At 49.1% G+C, this 11,071-nt stretch overlaps 1 protein-coding gene across 1 annotated transcript; it reads left to right on the top strand.

Annotated features, from left to right (window-relative positions):
- The first annotated feature begins 5,996 nt into the window (after positions 1–5,996).
- Positions 5,997–7,295, top strand: LOC149420131 (uncharacterized). The gene has a single exon (XM_089636310.1). The coding sequence runs from the start codon at positions 5,997–5,999 to the stop codon at positions 7,293–7,295; it is 1,299 nt and encodes a 432-aa protein (XP_089492436.1).
- Positions 7,296–11,071: the final 3,776 nt, after the last annotated feature.

The following is an 11,071-nucleotide window of genomic DNA, read 5'->3' as shown; positions in this document are numbered from 1 at the left end:
GATATTAAAAAAGCTGTTTTTCACCCATATGTAAACCCATTTTTGAACAATATTTTTTACCTTTTTTGCGTGTACAAAAATCCAGGAACCTCGTAGCATAGTGAATCTTATCTCTTTCTGAGCGCTATGTTACGGGGGACCTCGGAAAAATACTAACTTAACATGTTTTACAAATTTGATCGCTTGAGATCATTTTTACACATTTATTTTACAAACATTTCTTATTTTTTGTCGTATCTTGGCAAACAAAAAATCTAGTTGTCAAGATACACATTCTCATAACTACTATGCTTTTAAACTATGTAATTGTCATTCATGTAAGCGTTCAAAATCTTTTCTAACTCGCAAATTTAAGCGACCACTATCACCATTGCTGCCGACAAAATGAATATGCAACAGTTTGTCGGAGGCTATAAACTCATTGTTGGCGCGGGTACAACCCCCCACCACTTTTGGGCTCCTAGCCCAATGTCGGGCGCGAGTCAGGCTAATTAAATATAAGCAGCCACATAATTCAAAATAAATCAGTTCATCTTTACCACCAAAACCAAGCGTTTTATTATCTACAAGTGACTCCTGCCCAACATCTGCCTCACCTCGCCAAGTCTGCTGCTCCAAGATCTTCTGGTGTTACCTCTTCGAGACCAGCCGGCCCTCCTTTGGAAAACCGCCAACACCAGAAGCGAGCAGAGACGAAAGCACACCCAGTGCCCACCATTCACCAAGCCTGGGTGCGGGAGGCAGATTTCATCACCAATATCAACTACAATCATCATCATCGGCCGTAAAGGAGCATCTCATCGGTTGAAGACACGGTTTGGACCCGGCGCCTAAATCTACAGTCTTGTGCGGACTCCCGTCCAGTACAAGTGGTCCTTCGAGCCGGATTCTCACACGCCTTCAACCAGGATGTCTCCAACTTTACGGTCGAGCCGGATCCAAGACGATGGATCCTCAACACCATCTGCAGATGCCCTGGACGCTGGGTCTCAGGCCACGGCTGCGGTTCACGTCACGCCTGACGTAACCCCCATGCCCACGCCCAGCACTACTCCTGACATGGCACCACCTGCACATCATGACTCACCGCCCTCCACATCTCAAGAGGATGCGATGGAGTCATTGCGACAACAGCTTCGCAGTCAAACCGAGCACATTGAGAGACTTAAAGCAGCTCTTCAATCAGCTCCAACAGCAGCAGCCCCTGCCCCTCCTGGACCTTCGAAGCTCCTGGAGAGGTCACCACCATCATGGACGCAGCCCGGCCAATCGAGCCCGGTGCCTCTGGTGGACCAGAGGTACGAGGAACCAGCAGCAGCAGTGCCTGCCCGATCTGGACCCGTACTCCTGGAAGGGTATCCTGCCCAAGGAGGACCCTGGCGCTTCCAAGGGTACAGCCCTGGATGGGTGCAGCCCGGCCAACCGAGCCCGGTGCCTCTGGTGGACCAGAGGTACTCAGCAGCGGCGCAGCCAAGGCCAGCCGGTCCCCCGCCCTCGTCACCCTGGCCCAATGCAGGGTGGCCAAACATGATGCAGCCTGGACCCTCTGGCCCCGTACCGCCCGCCCCTCTGATAGAACAGAGGCAAGCCGTACCTGAAGTGCCAGCCGGACCTGTACCTCTGGTGGACCAGAGGTACGCATCACGAGCGCAGCAAGAGCCAGCAGGCCCTGCGCAACCAGCACCCTGGACCATTCAGGGATGCCCAGTACTGGTGCAGCCTGGACCTCATGGCCCTGTGCTGCCCGTACCTCTGCCCCACCCGGGGTACCCAGCGCCGACGCCAGGATCACCTGCCGGACTGCTGGAGCAGTGGGACGTGCCATGGACACAGCCTGGACCACCTGGACCCTCTGGACCATCTGGACCATCTGGACATGTGCCGCCCGTACCACTGCGCGAACAGGAGTATGGCGTGCCGGCACGGCCAGATGGCCCGCCCACAGCCAGTACCAGCTCCATGCCGAGATTCCCGCCCCAACCTACGGCGGATGAGACGGCCCAACATACCAGAGCCTGGGTTCAGCATGATGGCAGTCCCATGGCTCAGCTGGCCTCCGCCCTGACAGAAGCCATCAGAGCTTCAAGGGCTCAGGACAGCCCCCGTCCCACAATCGAGGACGATCCACGAATGGCGGCCCTTATTGCCAGACAATCTATGGCCAAGGACCTGCCTCCATTCTCTGGAGATCCACTGGAGTGGCCCACCTGGAGGGCACAGTTTAACCAGTCTACCTCCACATGTCGGATGACCTCCAGTGAAAACTTGATCCGCCTACAGCGGGCCCTCAAGGGGAAAGCCCGAGAAGCCGTCGGCCCCCTTCTGATGGACCCTGCTCAGGTTCCGGAGATCCTGGCAGTCCTGGAGCAGAGATTTGGAGGGACTACCTCACTCGCTGCTCTGATGCTGGACAAGGTGAAGAAGCTGCCCCACCTCACAATTGAGGCCTCTCTGGAGGACATCGCAGACTTCTCTGGCACAGTTCAGAACCTGGTGGCATCACTCCGCTCCCTCAACAATGATGGCTACCTGACGAATCCAGCGCTGCTCAGTGACATCGCGGGGAAGATGCCGCCCACCTTGCGGTTGGCGTGGCTGATGGAAGTGCGGCACTACGAGGCCTCCGCTACCATCTGCCAGTTTGCCGCCTTCCTGAAAACCGTCGCGAACGCCATCCCAAAGTCCGGTTTGGTTGACCCCGCGAGGTCCCGCCCACGCCGTGAACACACGCTCGCGACAACGGAACAGTTTTCGCGCAAAAACGGTGCTAAAAAACGTGATACCTGTGAAAGTTTCTTAAATATGTCTGCCGCGTCAGATAAGTTTTCGCGAAAAAACAATTCGAACAAAAGTGACACTTGTGACAACAGTTTAAACACGTCTGCCGCGTCAGAACGGTTTTTATCGCGGGAAAACAATGTTTACAACAACAATTCTAGTGAAAAACAACAGTTCGCGAAAAATAATCGAAAGCCCCAAATTTTGTCTGGTAATAATCGAATGCCCCAAATTTTGTCTGGTAATAATCGAGAAAATAATCGAAGCGGGGAAAAAGTGCAAAACAGTTACGATGAAGTTCGCGAGTTCGACAACCGCGCCGGGTGTGTTCAGTGCGGTGAAAATGGCCACCAACTTAGCGAATGTCGTACTTTCGCCGCGAAAGACATAAAAACCCGTTTTGTGACAGTTAAAAGTGCCGGATTGTGCCGAGTATGCCTCAATGGCAAACATTTTACCAAATTCTGCAAAGTTAGTGACTGGTGCGGAGTGGGGGAGTGCAGATACCCCCACCACCGACTTCTTCACAACCCGAACTATCGTGAAAATAACAATACAGTGGCAAACGTTCACAATATGTGACGCCACACCGAAAGTGCCGTGTTAAAAGTGGTGGGGGTCATATTGTCGGGCCCCAAGCGACAGATTAAAACCTTTGCGCTTCTGGACGAGGGCTCAACTGTCACCCTTATTGATGCCACCACAGCACAGAAAATCGGCACATCCGGACCTACCCGTGAGCTACGACTACACGGAGCAAAAAACATGTGCTCAACAGACTTGACGTCCCGCCGCGTGCCAATTACTCTACGCGGCGCCGGAATCTCTGATGAGTACGTCATCAAGGCCAACACCGTCCAGCAGCTCAGCCTTCCTGAACAGAGGGTCCACGGCCGCTACATCACCCCCACACTTCTCATCGGGCAAGACAATGTACACCTTATTGTCTCGAGGGAAGTGCGCGACGTTCGTGACTCTACGCGAATATTGTCACGGACGGCGTTGGGGTGGATCACCCATGGCGGAGGGCCCCCTGAACACGAAGCTGAGGCTACAACACTGGCCCTGCGCGAGGAGAGCCATAAAGACGACCTCATGAGTGATCTCATCAAACACAATTTTGCGATTGACTCATTGGGGATCACGTCCGCCTCTCGTGTAACTGCGCACATAGTACGTGCAAATCAGCTGATGGAAGATACAACCCATCAACTGACATCTGGCCGATGGGAAACCGGCCTTCTGTGGAAGGAGAATAATATCACACTGCCTGACAATCGGCAATGTGCATTAAAACGACTGTGGTCTCTGGAGAGAAAATTATCGAAGGAAAAGGACTTGGCAACCGCCTATGCAGCTAAAATCAACGGACTTATAACACAAGGCCACGCACGTGAACTTACGGATCGAGAGGTAGAAAAACCCTCTGCCCGCAAATGGTACCTACCGCATTTTGCCGTAGTGAACCAAAACAAACCAAACAAGATCCGTGTGGTGTTTGATGCTGCCAGCCGCTGCCGAGGGACCTCCCTCAATGATCAGTTGCTGACTGGGCCTGACCTGCTGACTTCATTGTTAGGAAACATACTCCGGTTTCGAGAGGGAAAAATAGCTCTCGCCGCCGACATCAAGGAGATGTTTTTACAAGTGAAAATCAAAAGTGAAGATCAACAGTCACAATTGTTTTTATGGAGACCAACACCTCAACAAGAACCACGTACTTACATGATGTCATCAATGATGTTTGGCGCTACCTGTTCACCAAGCAGCGCCCAGTACGTGCGAAACAAAGTGGCCCAGGAGAATTCTGCACTATTCCCTGCTGCCGCAGCCGCCATCCAAACAAAGTTTTATATGGATGACTATTTGGATGCGGTCGATACCAAAACTGAAGCGACAGCACTCATCACTACTGTTGCCAAAGTACTGTCAACTGGAGGATTCCACCTAACAAACTGGGCCTCTAACGACACTTCAGTGATGGCTACTATCCCGCTTATAGACCGAGCCAGGTCAGCCATCACCATAAACAGCGGAGAAGCAGATACCGAGAGAATCCTCGGACTTCTGTGGGATCCTGTCACAGATCGATTTTTATATGCATTTCGCGATGCTGCCGATCCTGAACTGATCAGCAGGCCTACCAAACGCCAGCTGCTCAGCATTGTTATGAAAATCTTCGACCCTGTGGGCTTCGTCGCTTGCCTCACAGTCCGATCGAAGATACTACTACAAGCTGTTTGGCGATCCAACATCGGATGGGACGACATCATCACACCTGAACACAACGAAAGGTGGATGGACTGGCTGGGACTTCTGCAAGACTGCAAAGTTGCCATACCTCGGCGCTGCTTACAAAACAAAGAGAGCTTCGTCACCCTCCACCTCTTCTGTGATGCCTCAGAGCAGGCATGCTGTGCGGTCGCCTACCATACCGAGGAGATTGATGGGAACACCACAGCCACCTTCTTGGCCAGCAAGTGCAAAGTGGCTCCTCTGAAACCTCTTTCAATACCCCGCCTTGAGCTACAATCAGCGCTCATGGCGGCCAGACTGGCAGCAACCCTGAAGAAAGAATGTCGCAGCAACATTGCGCGAACAGTGTTCTGGACAGACTCGACAACAGTGTTGTGCTGGCTGCGCACAGATCCACGCACATACTCCGCCTTTGTGGCCAACAGACTCGGCGAAATCGACGAGCTCACCCGCATTGCAGATTGGAGATGGGTCCCTACCAAACTAAACCCGGCAGACATCGGCACCCGAGACGTCAACACTCCTGACCTCTCGCACTCTGGACGATGGTTCAGTGGACCAGCCTTCCTGACCTCAGACGAGGCAGAATGGCCGCGCGAACGGTGCAAACTGCCTCAGCCTGATGATGGCACCCTGGAAGTGAGGCCTCAATACGTTGGCATCACAACAACTGTGGCAGAGACACTGCCCGAAATCAACAGATTCTCTTCATGGCGTCGACTTATTCGAACTACCTGCTGGATACACCGTTTTATTAAAAGGTGTCGTGGAAAACATCACGAACAACCTGATAAATATTTAAGAAGCGATGAAATCAAAGAAGCAGAGGCCCGATGGGCAAGAATATGTCAAGAAGAGACATTTTATCATGACATAAATGCGCTCCAGAAAGGAGATCCACTACCAAGTGACAGCCGGCCAAAGCCTTGAGCCCCTTCCTTGGACCTGATGGCCTACTGAGGATGAATTCCAGATTACAAGCCCTCAGTAAAGTGCCTCAAGCAGTGCGGACACCGATCATATTGGATGGTGATCACGCCTATACAAGACTTCTGGTGAGACATCATCATCAGGAAGCCGATCACCCAAGTACGGAGAGAACGATGGCTGAGGTGCGAGGCAGCTACCTTGTGCTGCGACTGCGAACAAATATTCGGATGATCGCCCACAACTGCCCCACCTGCAAGATGCGCAGGAGCAAGCCAGCCCCCCCACTGATGGGGCCCTTGCCGCCATCAAGGCTAGCCCACCATGTTCCTCCATTCACAAACTGTGGACTAGATTACTTTGGGCCGATGGAAGTCACCGTATGCAGACATCGGGAGAAAAGATATGGTGCAATCTTCACATGCCTATCTACTCGTGCCATTCACCTTGAGCTGACAACTTCACTGACCACGGACTCCGCCATCATGGCTTTACAACGCATGACGGCGCGCCGAGGCCAACCAAAAGCTCTGTTCTCAGACAATGGTACGAACTTCCATGGTGCCGACAACGAGCTGAAGGATGCCATCGAATCACTCAAAAATGATACCCGGATGAGGGATCATTTGTCAACAAAGGGGATCGAATGGAACTTCATCCCTCCAATGTCTCCTCATATGGGGGGAGCTTGGGAGCGCCTGGTGCGTTCTGTAAAAACCGCCCTGAAGGCCATCTTGCTGGAACGAGCTCCACGCGAAGAGACCTTGAGGACAGCGTTTGCCGAGGCCGAGTGGACTGTAAACAACCGCCCCCTCACACACGTCTCGGTGGATCCCAGGGACGAAGAGCCCCTCACCCCCAACCACTTTTTACTGGGAAGAGCCGGAAACCGACCTCATCTGTCACTATACGACAGGCAGGATGAGGAGGTATGCCTCCGTCGCCAGTGGCGTATCAGCCAACAACTTGCTGATATGTTCTGGAGACGGTGGCTCCGCGAATATCTCCCCACCCTGGCTGCTCGCCAAAAATGGCAACAGCCAGTCATCCCCATCAAGAAGGATGACCTCGTGATCATCATGGACCCCGCTATGCCCCGCAACAGCTGGCCACGCGGTCGAGTCCTTGATGCCACCCCTGCTGCAGACGGCCAAGTGAGGACCGCCAGGATCCAGACGAGCACCGGAATTTACGTCCGCCCCGCTGTGAAGCTCGCTGTAATCTTGCCGGCCCCACCTACCGATGCAGCCTCAACAGTACCACCAGCCCAGCACCATCCCAGAGGGACTGGCCGCCGCGGACTGCGCCGTACCAACAAACGTCCTATTTTTTAGTTCAGCATAGCTAAACGGGGGGAGTGTAACGGACGTAGTTGACCATATTATTTAATATCATAAAAATTGTTTACTTTTATAAAATGTCCCTACTCCACGCCACTGGCAAAATCACCACTCCCCGCCACTGGTCATTTTGTCCAGTTTTCGGCCCAAGCGGCTTGAAAACTTTGTCTACGAACGGCATCGATACCGCGTCGCCGGCTTACCTGCCGCGTGGATCAATGTCCAGCATTTTTTCTATGTAAAATTTACATAGAAAAATCAATTTTTAAACATTGCAAATATGTATATTTTACTTGTTCATCCCCTCGGCGGTAGTCAAATAAACACTATTTTCGATATACTACCGCTGAGGAGATATTAAAAAAGCTGTTTTTCACCCATATGTAAACCCATTTTTGAACAATATTTTTTACCTTTTTTGCGTGTACAAAAATCCAGGAACCTCGTAGCATAGTGAATCTTATCTCTTTCTGAGCGCTATGTTACGGGGGACCTCGGAAAAATACTAACTTAACATGTTTTACAAATTTGATCGCTTGAGATCATTTTTACACATTTATTTTACAAACATTTCTTATTTTTTGTCGTATCTTGGCAAACAAAAAATCTAGTTGTCAAGATACACATTCTCATAACTACTATGCTTTTAAACTATGTAATTGTCATTCATGTAAGCGTTCAAAATCTTTTCTAACTCGCAAATTTAAGCGACCACTATCACCATTGCTGCCGACAAAATGAATATGCAACAGTTTGTCGGAGGCTATAAACTCATTGTTGGCGCGGGTACAACCCCCCACCACTTTTGGGCTCCTAGCCCAATGTCGGGCGCGAGTCAGGCTAATTAAATATAAGCAGCCACATAATTCAAAATAAATCAGTTCATCTTTACCACCAAAACCAAGCGTTTTATTATCTACAAGTGACTCCTGCCCAACATCTGCCTCACCTCGCCAAGTCTGCTGCTCCAAGATCTTCTGGTGTTACCTCTTCGAGACCAGCCGGCCCTCCTTTGGAAAACCGCCAACACCAGAAGCGAGCAGAGACGAAAGCACACCCAGTGCCCACCATTCACCAAGCCTGGGTGCGGGAGGCAGATTTCATCACCAATATCAACTACAATCATCATCATCGGCCGTAAAGGAGCATCTCATCGGTTGAAGACACGGTTTGGACCCGGCGCCTAAATCTACAGTCTTGTGCGGACTCCCGTCCAGTACAGTCGGCTTTGTTTCCGTAGGAAACTTAGGACGCCAAACTTTGAGTGACAAAGTATGCCGAGCGCTGTGGTAGATACATGACACCCTCCCTCGGGGATGGGCATAAGGGGCTTATTCGCAAGCAGATCTGCTGCGTATTAATGAAAGCCAATTTCTCAAATAGGACCAATAATCTCTATTTCAAACATAAGTAGTTTTTACAGAAAAGATATTATACAGGGTGTCCGGAAACTCGTAGTACAAGCGGGAAACTGGTGAATCTACATCACATTTGGAGTCGATTTTGTAGTATATTTTTTTTTTTATTTGAGCTTTCGTTATCGAGTAAATCGAGTTTGAAGTTGATTTTTTTTTTTTTTTTAATCAAATTCTTATAAATTATTACTGAAGATCAAAGTACCCAACTAATTAAAACTATTTGAAAGTAAAACAAATGAAGAAACTCGGATTTGAAGCATTATTTTGAAATCACCCTTCATTTAACCCGGTGTAATCATAAAATATTTCTGCTCTGCAGGGTTAAAACATCTGTTATTCAACCCTAAACACCAGAAAAAACTTTAACCCTAAAATAGCCGAAAAATATTTTTTTTTGGTTTTTTTTTTTTTTTTTTTGAAAATGCTCAAATCAAAAAACTTTATGTTTTTTTGGGTTCCCCATGTGGTGTAGATTCTCCAGTTTCCCGCTTGTACTACGAGTTTCCGGACACCGTGTATAAACTTACCCCCCATCACAGACCGTATACCAATACCCTATCTATCTAGCTATGTTGAGGATGGATGGAGACGCCTTCCTTCAAGGGTCCGCGACTGCTTCAGCGCGGGCGACCAGCCCGCCCGCTCCGTCTCTCGTTCAGTCCCAGCCCAGGGACTATCAGTTCCTCTGCGATGGCCTCCGGTTACCATCCATCCGAGTATTCGCGAGGACCGCGAGGCGTGTGTGGTAAGGCGGGAAATAGGCGATTCCGCTCTCAAATATGACACCCAACCGATAAATTGTCAATTACTGCCTGCTCCTGTCGGGTAATACGCGCGAAGCGAGTGAGGATTGCCGCCCTTTTTGAGGATTACTCTCGAAACGGAATCTCGCACCCCGGTGTCCATTGACCGCGTTTCACTGTCCCGGGTTCAGATTTAAATCGCGCATTAATCGTATTTACTCGCGATGTTGCCCATGATCGCAATAATCCGCGTTTCAGGATCGGATGCCTGGATCAAATTATTCGAGCATTTGCTCCGCTCGACTTTTAAAATTCACAATTGTTATCCACTTGGCACTTTTGACATTCCCACAGAGTCCGAGCCCAACTGGACCCTGTGGGTAAGTGCCAAAACCCGCAAGAATAATTCCTATCGTCCTATGTTGCGCTCAAATGTGGTTGTCAAAAAAAAACCCATAGACAATAATTGAAGTGATAATCAGTACCTGATTACAATTGTTATGTTTAAATTAACTATTTTCATAACAATAAATAATGAAGTTATCAGTTTAGTAAGCTGCATTTAAAATGTTTTCAAGTTACAGTCAAAAATGTGTACATCTCAAGAGGCATTGTGAGTTTTATAGATACGTCCTATTAAAGAGTTTTGAACATATTTGGCTTTACAGTGTGGTGTTCTAAATAAGTCGTTCGATCTTGTGTTGTGTTCAGCTAACGAAATGCAATCTTTTCTAACAGATATGATAAATCAACAAGATTGTTAACGATTTTATATAAGAATAGGGCATCAGAATTTTTTCTGCTTTTATATAAAGCGGTAGGGTCAAACAGATGATCGCTAAAGCGATACGATAGGCGTTAAATAAATTTGTATTGGATATTTTCAATGCGATCAATGTATGTTTGATATTGAGGATTCCAAATGACTGAGGCAAACTCGAGTGGTGACCTTGCTACGGGCAATGGAATCATACTAAATCCGTTGTAGGTAATATAATATATGGTACATAGATGCAATCAATTTGCACAGTGAACATTTCCTTTGATGGAAACTTGGACGCCAAACTATGCCAGTGAAGACAAAGTATGCTGAACAGTGTGGTAGAGTATGAGAATCATCATCATCAGGGATGGGCACTGTTTTTTACATTACCTAGAGCTTTGGAATCATAATAAATAAAATAGATGTATATAAAGATTTATTAATTAATATACCTGGGTTTAAACACATACCTGTGGACCAATTCTACACCTGAGCTATCTATCTAAATAGTACCTAAGATCACTCGATGCGACGATTCGGGTTCCTGGAAACGGGATGGAGACTCCCCGGGCCTGAGGAGCCCTCCATCTCCCTCCTCATGGCATCAGCGTCTGGTCTTGTAGCTCTTTCCCCCCCCCCTGGCTGGTGTGCGCGTGGAACCTCGACATGAGGTAGGTGGAATCCCCAAATTCCACAAATAAGCGGACACGAAGATACGGTAATGCGATGTGACGTTTATTCCTCCGCTGTGCAACATGGTCGGATGACGTAAATATCCCGCGGATATGAATATTACAAAGACGGTATCACCGCCCGCCATTATAGCCGGAATTCTTAACTTGAATT

This window comes from Hesperophylax consimilis, chromosome 10, assembly GCF_061612785.1.
Source record: "Hesperophylax consimilis isolate HC1 chromosome 10, BYU_Hcon_1.0, whole genome shotgun sequence".
NCBI classification, from domain to species: Eukaryota; Metazoa; Arthropoda; class Insecta; order Trichoptera; family Limnephilidae; genus Hesperophylax; species Hesperophylax consimilis.
Note: the sequence above shows the minus strand (reverse complement) of the source record. Positions and strands in the feature narration are given on the sequence as shown.

Bases quoted from the DNA above. Each gene is read 5' to 3' on its own strand.
- LOC149420131 (XM_089636310.1), top strand. From the start codon at position 5,997: ATGAATTCCAGATTACAAGCCCTCAGTAAAGTGCCTCAAGCAGTGCGG.